We start from the raw sequence: 12828 nt of genomic DNA on the forward strand, positions 1-12828 counted from the left end.
AATTCCAGGAAAAATAAAGGGCTGTAAAAGAAATGAAGTGAATCTTAATATATTACTCAGCACTTCAGTGAACAATATTTATGGAAACAAATAATATAATCTAGACACTGCTTGATTTTCAACTTGGGGAATCGGTCTGTGAACAAAAACTGTATACTTCATTATTGTTTCAGAAGAGATTGTGGATGTTATTTTTGACATTGTAGACATGAGAAATATAACTGACATGTGGAGGAATGGAAGGGGAAAAGGGGAGGTGCTGTCATCTTTATTGTCCTGTTGTCCTTATCTTTCAGGTTAGTAAGTGAAAAGATGCTGTTTGATAGGATTGATGGGATTAGAGATTAGAGATTGATGGGATTAGAGTTACAAAGTTAATTGAGGGTTACAAAGATAATCAGGAGAGGAACTAAAAGTAACAGTTGAAAAGAGGAGGGAGCGGAGGGATTGATGATAAAGTGAGCTACATTTTCATCTGTCCTAGAAGGAAGTCAGTGGGTAATATCTGAACAATAAATCAGAAAATGCTAGCATAGACATGTGTATTATTTACAGATGGGAAGTAACCACCAGAACAAAAGAGTAAGGGTAGTCAGAGGACCAATGCTTTTCATTGTAAGCTTCTTTGGTACAATTTTATTGCACTCATATTTTTATTTTAAACATTTTATTAAATATTGAGTAGATAAAAAATATAAAATATATATAAATATATAACATTAAAATGTTACAGTACATGTATTACATTTGGTATATGAAAAAAACCTCTATTATTCCTTGTAAAAGTTTTGTTCAAAAACAGTTTCCCAACCTCAACACTATTAATGTTTGGGGCCAGATAACTTTTTCTTGTAGGTGTTACGAATCTCCAAGCTGACACAAAGGGTCCTTGTCTTTTCCCAAGTAAGAATACACGCGAAAGACAAACTTTATCTTCAGGAAGTGTTATTTTGCTTGAGTCAAACAAAAGGAGTCAGTGGGGGACTAAGCCTCTCCAAAGGCTGACTCAAAAGGGAAGCAAGGCCCGGGCTTATATGGGTTCGGTAGAGAAAATAGAGTAACGAATATTTAGTGGGCTTCTTTCAAAGGGCAGGTACTTCTCAGAATGGCGGTGCATGTTAATTAGGTTGCCTGCACATCTGAAATCCAAGATGGAACCTGCTGATACTCAAGATGGAGTCTTCTCAGCAGCCCTTGGCATCACTTACTATGGGATATAGCACAAGTGCACTGATCTTTGGAACTACATCGCCGTCTTCGGAGGGCTGAGGAAGGTTAAACAGCGGTCACATGTAAAGGGGGAAGGGACTAGAAAAACACTAAGAAAGGAGATCGTAATTCATGGGTTGTTTCAACCTTATCTCATGTTGACCGGGTGTGTTTACCCAACTTCTAGATGGTTGTCTTTTTACAGCTCTTTTGTTCGGCCAGCACACTTAACCCTATCTGTCTCATAGGGACTGTCCTGAGCACTGCAGAATGTTTATGGACATCCCTGGCATCTACTCACTAGATGTGGCTAGCAACCCTTCCCTAGTTGTGACAACCAGAAATCTTCCTGGGCATTACCTGATGTCCCTTGGAGGGCAAAATCAATCCCAGGTTGAGAACCACTATCCAAAAAAAAATCAGGTCTGAACTGATATCCCTGTGAAATGGTTACTTTCAATTAGATGTGTTTTGTTATTTTTAAAATAGTAAGCTTCAGTTTCTGAATTTAACACTTTGTTATTGGTGGGTTGTTTTTTTGGTTTTTTTTTTAGAACTGCTTTCTGAAGCAAGTTTCCAAGAAGCTCTTCAGGAAAGCATCCCTGACATTCAAGCACATGAGTGGGTACCACTGTGGCTACTGCGGTATTCTGTCATTGTTAAAAGCAGAGGGATTATTAAATCAAAAGGCTACATTCTACAAGCTAAAAGAAGGGGTTCTTAACAATGATTTATGATCACAACTACTGACTTTGTATTTTGCTTGAATATAAGATAAAATGCAGATGCGTAAAAATCTAAATGGTGTCTTTGAGGCACATATGCTTTAGTTACATTTGACAATATGTGATCTGTCAGGTATTCAATACTTTTCTTGCCTTCATATTAAGTCACTCACATGAACCATTGTATTGTTTTCATTAAACTGTTGTTTTCTAATTGAAATTGTCTATAAAAAAAAAAACTTGCAATATATTTTCCCTTTATTTTTATGACTAATAGAAATCAAGAAAATTGTTGTTAGATATATTTTGGCCTAGGTATCAGGGTAATGTATATACATATTTTTTATTTAAAAAAAATTTCATTAAATGCTTCCTACTCTATAATATAACTAAGCAACTACAGTTGTTAAAACTGAAATCCTGGAAGGTATTTTTCCTGTCGTTGATAAACTAGCTATATCTCAGAATAACTGGAGTAGCTGGGATCTACTAGTAGTGTAAATAAAGCTCATTTCTTCAGTACATGAATGCAAACAAGTTTTTTGTGTGTCCTTGCTTATAGCTCAGCTATAACAACAATTTAACCTTGTATTCTTGTCCCGTATTTTTTCTTGCTACTATTTACAAAGACAAACCAAAAGTAAACCTGAAAAGGCAAATAGAAGAATTTGAAATTATTGTTTGGAGGCTTTATAAAAGAACTGTTACCAACTCCAGATTCTTTTAATTCTTGATTCATCCTTAATATTTTGCTACTCATTCAAGAAGTTTTGAGCACTTACCATGTGTTGGCCATTGCGGGCTCTGGAGACAGTGGGGGGCACAATGGGTAGAGAGCCAGGGATTGAGAATCAGTGGAGTAAAATAAGTGATAACTGATTTATAACTGGCTAAAAGGGACTAAAAGCCAAAAAAAGGAGTGAAAAAAATCTTTAATTCAAGGCCAAAGTTACCTACTTAGACAACTTTGAGATACGGTCTCAACTATTTCAAAGCAAAACAGTATAATCAGAAGTTTAGAGCTAGAAGAGACCAGCTCTTCTAGTATAACTCCTCATTAATTTAAGAGCCAGAAAATAGCAAATAAATAAGGTGTGACCTCTGCTATATACTCTCCAAACGCCTACTGTCATCAAGTTGATTCCAACTCATAGCGACCCTATAGGACAGAGTAGAACTGCCTCACAGGGTATCCAAGGCTGTAAAACCTCATGGAAGCAGATTGCCACGTCTTTCTCCTGTGGAGCAGCTAGTGAGTTCATACCACTGACCTTTTGGTGAGCAGCTGAGCATTTAACCACTGCGCAACCAGGGCTCACTTGATATATACTGTAGGTCGTCTTAATTCTATAAATTTGTGCCTATAACCCAAATAGTTTGAAAAATTCTTTAAAAATGTATCTCAATCAATATTTTTAAGCCATGAGCTATATAAAATAATTTGCTGAAGGTTTCTCAGTTTAGGGAAAAGAACTAGATATGATAGTTCCATATTCAAAAAAGTACACCAGAACCTATTAAGTTAAAGTTTTGTGGTTTACTGATTGGGTAATTTATCATTAGAATTACAGTGTGAAATCAGCCGATTCACCTACTAAAACTTGTTTAGATTTTGCACTTCCTGAAGCCATATAGCCATGATATGAATTGTATATAATGTTACTAAATACATATAAAAAATGCATTGCTATCGAGTTGATTCCAACTCATAGCAACCCGATAGGGCAGAGTAGAACTGCCATGTAGGGTTTCCAAGGAACAGCTGGTAGATTCAGACTGCCAGCCTTTTGGTTAGCAGCCGAGCTCTTAACCACTGTGTCACCAGGGCTCGTAAGTACATATATAGTCAACTTTTTTATTTGGAAATGCACAGACTTTATTTTTTCATATAACATCTTTTAACAAGTGGTCAATTTATTTTAAGCTTATATAGTGAATTGGTTGAGATATTTTAAGAGGGAGCTTTTATGTCACATTTATTGTTTTTTAAAACCCAGGACTTAGAAAAATGAATTCTTCGAAGAGTTATTTTGAAAATGGAAACTTATCTTGCTAATGTGTCCAAACGTCAGCAGAAGATTTTTGCGGCTTCCTACCCCCACCGCACCCCCGCCCCCCGACTCTTGACAAAAAAGCAAGATTATAGATTCATTTTGTGAAAAGGGCCATGAATGGAATTTTTAAATAAGTTTGTGTTTGTTTCAACCTCTGTTAAATTTCTGTTATTGAATAACCTTATTGATTTTTTAAAGGCTTTATAATTTTCCAAGCTAATGTTTACACCCTTTTCCTTTTATCATGAACTTTCAGAATATAGTGTTTACTTTTCAGATATTTAATTTTAAGGGCTTAATGTTTTAAAAGCCATAAAATAAAGAATAACATTACCAAATAATTGCTTAAAACTGAAAGCTAAGCTATCAACAGTGTATGTGACAGTCATGTTTTCTGGGAAAATGTATATCCAATGACCAAAGTAGAGATCACTTATATGATTGTTCCCCCCCCCCCCCCCCCCCGCCGAGTAAACACCTAAAGAAGCAGCCGCTTGTTAATACATTTTGGAAGAAACCCTGGAGCCTTATTTTAATACAATATACTGTATTTTGGGATTTGTTTTATGAGTTCATCTTGGTCTCAAATCCAAGACACTGTAGTCACCTGAAGGAGCAAGGTGTCTTATAAAATGTACTCATTTGGTGTAAACTCTGAAGATTACATTGTGCCGGCACACTAATAAAAAAGCCTACATTTACGGATGGCTGGTGTTAAACCTTGAATCACAAATAACCAATACCAGTTGCCGGCAAGTCGATTCAGACTCATGGTGACCCCATGTGTTTCAGAGTAGAACTGTGCTCCATTGGGTTTTCCATGGCTGTGATCTTTTAGGAGCAGACTGCCAGACCTTTCTTCTGAGGCGCCCTGGGTGAACTTGAGCCCCTACCCTTTGGGTTAGTAGCTCAGTGCTTAACCATTTGTGCCACCCATGGACTTCTTGAATCACAAATAATACCTAATAATTTTTCAGTTCTCAAAAAAGATTACTTGGACAGCTATGTGTAAAATGAAAAATAAAAAGTTACTCTATTTTGCATGAATGGTAGAGACTTTTCATACCAGAGCCAAGTGGTAATAGAAATAGGATTGTGTTTTTCAGCAATTTAAGGTCTGTGTATCCTCTTGCTGCTGAGTCACTTAGAACTCATAGTGACCATATAGAACAGAGTAGAATTGCCCCAGGGGCTTTCCTAGGCTGAAATCTTCATGGGAGCAGATGGACAGGTCTTTTCTCCACTGAGATGATGATGGGTTCGAACCACCAACCTTCCAGTTAGCTGCTGAGCACTTAAACACTGTACTACCAAGGCTCCTTATGAAAAAAATTCTAAGGCTTGTTTAATTATGTCTCTTTTTATAATATTTTCTTTCTAATAGTTCCACCCAGTGTTTTCCACGTTTGGGAATATAAGCAAGTGATTTATTTAAGAAATTGATTTATTTGTTGTATAGCAGCTGACAATTCATCTTTCTTCCAAATGTACATTTAGAGAAATATGAAGTGGTTTTCATGAGAATTTATACCATTGTATCAATTGTATTTTCATACTCAAATATACCAACTGATGATTCTGAAGCTATTTTTTTCATAGCTAACTTCCTAATGTACCAGAACTTGTACCTGTCTTTTTCCCATAAAGTTGGTGACAGGATTTGTCAGTTCTGTTTTTGAAAAGTATGTAACATGGCTTTCATTAATATTTTTGTTGTTTTCAGACTTAGAAATATACATAGAAGGGGAAATGTTTTCATTAGATAATTCTACTTTTTCTTACATGTGTCTAGTGGTGTGCTATAAAAGACAAAATATAAAGCATTATTAATAAAATATAACAGCTTTTAATTTTGTCTGTATTACAATTTAATGTGAGTTGTATGTTTTTTAACTAAATTGTTTCAATACATGGCAACATCGATTTCAAACTATTTGAGCTCAAACCCAGTATGATTTGAAAATATGAATAATTTTTTAGAAATCCAAGCCATAGCGGGCAGAGGGGGTCAGAAGCTGGCTGAATGAACACGAAAAATAGAGAGTGCAGGGAAGGAATGTGCCGTCTCATTAGAGGGAGAGCAACTAGGAGTATGAGCAAGGTGTATATAAATTTTTGTATGAGAGACTGGCTTGATTTGTAAACTTTCACTTAAAGCAAAGTAAAAATTAAAAAAAAAAAATCCAAGCCATAAAGTTTTCCATGCATTCATTCAATAAACAAGCATTGCGCACTTGTTATGAGCTGGGCACTGTGCAAGGTTCTGGGGACGGATACAGAGATGAAAACCTCGATCTCCAAGGAGCATATTGTGTTTATTTGGTATTGTGAATTTGGTGGGGAGAGATCCTTACATGAGTAACAGCGATAAAAGACAGGATCTGTTAATGATAGAAGTGGAGAAGAGGCCTTGGGTGCATATGGAAGGAAGCAGGCTAAAGATGAGGAAGGCTTACCTGAAGAAATTAGCCTTGGAGTTACCTCAGAGGACTTGGTGTGAGTTGCCATTCTGGGCAGAGGCCCTAGTTTGTCTGGTTTGTAAATATGCTTTTACTGAATGTATAAATGGTGAAGGATTCACTGAATGATGAAGCAGTTTATATGTAAACTTCAGAAATTCAAGGAAAACACTTTATTCTAAAACTTGTGTTTAGCAGGTAGAAAGGACTAGCTTCTCTTGAGACAAGAGTTAGGTAAGGTTGGAAAAATCACATTTTATAAAAAACTAAAACTTGCCCAACTCCCCTAAATACATTGAGATATGGCTGCATATAGTTCCATTAGCAGCGTTGTGAAAACCTTAATGTGTATCCCTCAGCAATGACTAAATGTATAAAATGTCATTATAAGATTTTGGTGTCTATTGGTCCATTATTTTAAGAGGATTCATGTTTTTCAGTAAGCCTTACTTATTTTGATTCAGCTGTTTTCCCTGTTTCTTTGCTCATTGTTGATTCTTGCATCCTACTCCTTTTAAGTTCACTTTTTTCTTCCTTACCTATGTCCTCAGTAATTCTTTCAGTGCAGGTCTTTGGGGCAGTAAACTTTCTAGGTCCTGATTTTCTTCCCTTGAAGTAGTCTGTCCTTTCTTTCTGGTACCTTTTATTTTTAGTTAAAATTTTCCATTTATTTTGATATGTATGTAATTAAAACAAAGCAAGAAAATAAAAACACGTTTTTACTGTACCTATTTTGAGAAATCATGCATGTCTTGTGAGACCCATTTAATACTGTAAATTTCAATATAAGACAAAACTCCCAGTTATATTCAACCATCTACTACCAATAGGGCAGCCTTGCCTGTACCTGTTGCCTGCTCTTTTGCCTACCACACCATTCCGTGGACCCTTTTATCCAACAAAAGTTTATGCCATGGCTGTGCCTTGTGTTTTCCTGTTTCAAAAAACCAAACCCGTTGCCTTTGAGTCAATGCTAACTCATAGCAACTCTATAGAACAGACTGCCCTATAGGGTTTCCAAGGCTGTTAATCTTTATGAAGCAGACCACCACATCTGTCTCCCATGGAGCAGCTCGTGGATTTGAACCACTGACCTTTCAGGTAGCAGCCCAGCGTTTTAACCACTGCACCACCAGGACTCCTTGTTTTCCTCTTTACCCCTTTCAAATAGTGCTGTGTTTGCATATTGTCCCAGAAGCCCAGCTAAATTTTTTTTTTTAATCTGAAATTGAATCTATAAAGAAATACCAGGTTGCAGACTGAATATCAGAACATCATTGAAGCCCTTAAACGACTAATAAAGTAGGAACTGAAAAACAGAATAACCTTACTGGTACAACAACAAACACATTGACCAATGGAACAAATCAAAAACCCAGATGCAAATCAATCCACCTGTGGTCACCTGATCTTTGATAAAGGCCCAAAATCCATTAAATGGGAAAAGAGTCTTTTTAACAAATGGTGCTGGCAAAACTGGATATCCATCTGCAAAAAAAATGAAACAGGATCCATACCACACACCATACACAATAACTAATCCAAAATGGATCAAAGGCCTAAATATAAAACCAAAAGCTATAAAGATTATAGAAGAAAAAAGAGGCTCCAATACATGACATAAATAGGATATGAACCATAACTAACAATATACAAATACCAGAAGATAAGCTGGGATCTTCTAAAAATTAAACACTTAGATGCACATCAAAAGATTTTGCCAAAAGAGTAAAAAGAGAACCTACAGACTGAAAATTTTTTTGGCTATTAAAAATCCAACAGAGGTCTAATCTCTAAAATCCTTAGGAAAACCCAACATCTCTACAGCAAAAAGACCAATAATCCAACTAAAAAAATGGGTGAACAGACATTTCACCAAAGAAGACATTCAGGCGGCTAACAGACACATGAGGAAATGCTTGTGATCACTAGCCATTAGAGAAATGCAAATCGAAATTACAATGAGATACCATCTCACCCTGACATTACTGGCACAAATCAAAAAAACAGAAAATAGCAAATGCTGGAGAGGCTGCCGGGAGATTGGAACTCATGCCTTCCTGGTGGAAATGCAAAATACTACAGCCATTTTGGAAAATGATATGGCACTTCCTTAAGAAGCTAGAAATAGAAATAGCATCCAGTTCAGCAATCCCACTCCTAGGAATATATCCTAGAGAAATAAGAGCCATCACATGAATAGATATGTGCACACCCATGTTCACTGCAGCACTATTCACAATAGCAAAAAGGTGGAAACAACTTAAGTGTCTGTCAATAAATGAATGGGATAAACAAACTATGGTACATACACACAATGGAATGCTACACAACAATAAAGAACAATGCTGAATCTTCGAAACATCTCACAACATGGATGAATCTGGAGGGTATTATGCTGAGTGAAATAAGTTAATCACAAAAGGACATATATGAGACCATTATTATAAAAACTCATGAAAAGTTTTCCATACCGAAAGAAACAATTTTTGATGGTTACAAGGGAGAGGAAGGGTGGGGATGGAAAAACACTAACTAGACAATAGGTAAGCGGTGACTTTGTTGAGGAGTCCTGATGGCACAGTGGTTAAGAGCTCAGCTGCTAACCAAAAGGTTGGCAGTTCCAATCCACCAGCTGCTCATTTGAAACCTTATGGGCAGTTCTACTCTGCCCTGTAGGGTCCATATGAGTTGGAATCGACCTGAGGGCAACAGGGTTTTAACTTTGGTGAAGGGTAAGACAGTACACAATCCTGGGGAAGTCAGCACAGTTTGACCACAGCAAGGTCATGGAAGCTTCATAGACACATCCAAACTCCCTGAGGGACTGAATTACTGGGCTGAGGGCTGGGAACCATGGTCTTGGGAGACATCTAACTCAACTGGCATAACATAGTTTATAAAGAAAATGCTCTACGTCCTACTTTGCTGAGTAGCATCTGGGGTCTTAAAAGCTTGTGAGCAGCCGCCTAAGATACTCCACTGGTCTCACCCCATCTGGAGCAAGGGAGAATGAAGAAAAAAACCAAAGAAAACAAGAGAATGGTTAGTCCAAAGGACTAAGGGACCACAACTACCACAGCCTCCACCAGACTTACTCCAGCACAACTAGATGGTGCCCAGCCAACACCACTGACTGCTCTGACAGGGATCTCGATAGAGGGTTCCGGACAAAACTGGAGAAAAATGTAGAACAAAATTCTAACTCACAAAAAAAGACCAGGCTTATTGGTCTGGCAGAGACTAGAGAAACCCTGAGAGTATGGTCCCCCAGATACTCTTTTAACTTGGTACTGAAGTCACTCCTGAGGTCCACCCTTCAGCCAAAGATTAGACAGCCCATAAAACAAAATGACACTAAATGGGCACACCAGCCCAGGGGCAAGGACGAGAAGGTGGGAGGGGACAGGAAAGCTGGACAAATGGAAATGAGGAGCACAAGGTTGAGGAGGGGAGAGTGTTGGCAACCAATGTCACAAAATATGTGTATTAATTGTTTAATGAGAAACTAATTTGTTCTGTAAATCTTCATCTAAAGCAAAAAAATAATTTTTAAAAATTGAATAACTTATTGCTCTAGTAGTAGTACTAACTATATGAACTTACATTTAGATACTATCAAAAGTACTTTTTCCATTTAAGTTTAAACCAAGGCCTGTAAAGCAGGCAAAGCTGGCAATATTATCCCTAATTTCAAAATATGGAATCTAAAATAAAGCTCACATAGGTAAGGTGACTTGGTCCAAGGTCACATCATTGGTAAGTAGCAGAACGTGGACTGGAATCTGATTATTTTGATTAGTGAGTGAGCTTAAAAGCAGATTGTCCCTCAAGCTTTCAGCAGAGACTGCAGTTCCAGCTGACACCTTGATTGCAACCTTGTTGAGAGACCTTGAACCAGAGGCACCCAGTTAAGCCACTCCCAGATTCCTGACCCACAGAACCTGTGAGATAACAAATGTTCATTGTTTCAAGCCACTAAGTTTTGGAATAATTTTCTATGCAGCAATAGATAACTAATACATTCACTATAGATTAATTTTGTCGGTTCTAAAATTTCATGTAATGGAAATAATAGCGTGTACTGTGTGTCCACAATATACATCTGTGTATATTGTGTTACTGTGTAGTATTCCACTGAATGGTTATGCCACAATTTATTCATTCATTCAACTCTTGGTGGACTTTAGGTTGTTTCCAGTTTTCAGCTTTGTGAATGAAGCTGCTGTAAACATTCATATGTAAGTCTTACTTGGACATGTTTTTACTTCTCTTGAGTAAATACCTAGGAATAGAATTGCTGGGTCATATGGTGTGTTTTCGACTTCATAAGGAACTGCCCAGTTGTTTTTCATAGTGATTGTAACATTTTACATTCCCACCAGCAATATATGAGTTTTTCTTGCTCCTCATTCTCACCAACACTTGGTATTGTCAATCTTTTAAAATTTTAGCTATCTTTGTGGGTGGATAATGGTATCTCATTGTGGTTTAACTGGCATTTCCCTGATGGCTAATAATGTTGAACATCTTTAAATGTGCTTATTGACTATTCATATGTCTTCTTTGGACAAAAATCTATTCTAATCTTCACCTATTTTTAATTGGGTTGTCTTATTATTGAGAGTTCTTTATATATTCTGGATAAAAGCTTCTTATAAGATATGTAACTTGCAAATATTTCCTCCTATCCTATGGGTTGTCTTCTCACTTTCTTGATGGCGTTCCTTAAAACACAAAATGTTTTAATTTTGATGATGTTCAATTTATTTTTCATCAGAAATATGTACTGCAAATGTTTGCCCCCAGTCTGTGTCTTAAGTTTTCTTTTTCTTAACAGTGTCTTTCCAAGAGCTAAAGATTTTAATTTTGGTTAAGTTAAAAAAAAATTTTTTTTTCAGCTTATCAAAGTTTTCTTTTATGGGTAATGTTTTTTGGGTTATCAGAAAGCTTTGACTTTCTGATATTTCCTCCCCCACAAGTTTTATAGTTTTAGCTTTTACAATTACGTATATTATCCATTTCAAGCTATTATATTATTATTGGTATAGTGAGAGTCAAGGGTAGAGGGTTGTTTTTTCCTTTTCACCATTTATTGAAAGATTGTCCCTTCCCCCATTGAATTACCTTGGCATCTTTGTTGAAAATCAATTCGTGGTCTATTTGTGAACTACATTCTTTTCCCTTAATCTGTCTTTCTAATACCACACTATCTTGATTACTATAGCTTTATAGTTACACCATGAAATCAGGTAGTGTAAGTCCTCCTCACTGGTGTCTTTTTGGATTTTCTTTCCTCGATGATATAGTTTTACTATAATGGGATTATGGGTAGACTTGACATTTTTTACTCAGCCTTACTTTCATGCTAAGAATTCATCTTTCTTCATCTCTGGAAATATTTCAGCCATTATCTCTTCAAATATTGTCTTTCCACCATACCTGGTATTCTCTCCTTCTGGAACTCCTGTACTGGAGCTTCTCACTCTACGCCTATGTCTCTTCATTTCTTCGTCTTTTTCCAAGTTTTTTCTCTCTGGACTTTATTCTGGGAAATTTCCTCTGTTCTAGCTTCCAATTCTCTAAATCTTCAAGCCTAATCTACTGTTTGATCCATTATTGAGTTTTTAATTTACATCTCCAAGATTTCTGCTTGGTTATTTTTCCTATTTGCCTATTGTTTCTATTTTCTCCTATTTCTAATTTGAGTGCTTTTCCTTTAGCTCTTTGATCTTAATATAAACAATCATTTTAAAGTCCATTTTGTTTGTATTTGTTTAACATTCTTGTTCAACAGTTATTGAGTACCTCCTATGTGCCAGGCACTCGTATTTAGCAGTGAGCAAGATAACAACTCTGCTTACATTGAGTGTACATACTAGAGAAGGCCACCAACAGAGAGCCAACAAATCATAAACGTTTTGAGATTGCTCTATTTTTGCTGGATTCTCCAGTTGGAACTCTCTCGTATTGGGCCTGGGGAGTTTCTTCTGTTAACACTCCACAGATGTTTTTGTAATCCTTTTCTGAGGTCATCGTTAGTGAAAATGTTCTGCCTGCATGTGCTGATCGTGAGGATGGTGCAGGACCAGGCAGGATTTGGTACATAACCTAACAACCTCCTTATGGGGTGGTTTCCATTTTCTCTGCCTAAACCTTAAGGGATTCACTGGTTCTGAACAACTTGTCCTTATTCCTGTTTAGGACCCAATGCAGAGAGTTCAAGTCTGGCTTCTTGCCTTTACAGCTCAGGGACTCTATTGCACTCATGGCTTGTGGTAAGAAGCTTATCTCTGACCTCTATCCTGGGCCAGGAAACCCTGGTGGTGGTGTCGTTGAGTCAGCACCTACTCATGGCAACCTCATGTACAACAGAATGAA

At 36.9% G+C, this 12828-nt stretch overlaps 1 protein-coding gene across 1 annotated transcript in view; it reads left to right on the plus strand.

Annotated features, from left to right (window-relative positions):
* GCLM (glutamate-cysteine ligase modifier subunit) overlaps window positions 1-7906 on the plus strand; it is a 28921-nt gene extending 21015 nt beyond the window's left edge. The window contains exon 7 of the mRNA XM_049879753.1: window positions 1764-7906. Within this exon, the coding sequence (XP_049735710.1) occupies window positions 1764-1933 (170 nt within the window). The 3' untranslated portion in view covers window positions 1934-7906. The remainder of the gene's footprint in view (window positions 1-1763) is intronic.
* The last annotated feature ends 4922 nt before the right edge of the window (window positions 7907-12828 follow it).

Source organism: Elephas maximus, chromosome 3, assembly GCF_024166365.1.
Source record: "Elephas maximus indicus isolate mEleMax1 chromosome 3, mEleMax1 primary haplotype, whole genome shotgun sequence".
Classification (NCBI taxonomy): Eukaryota; Metazoa; Chordata; class Mammalia; order Proboscidea; family Elephantidae; genus Elephas; species Elephas maximus.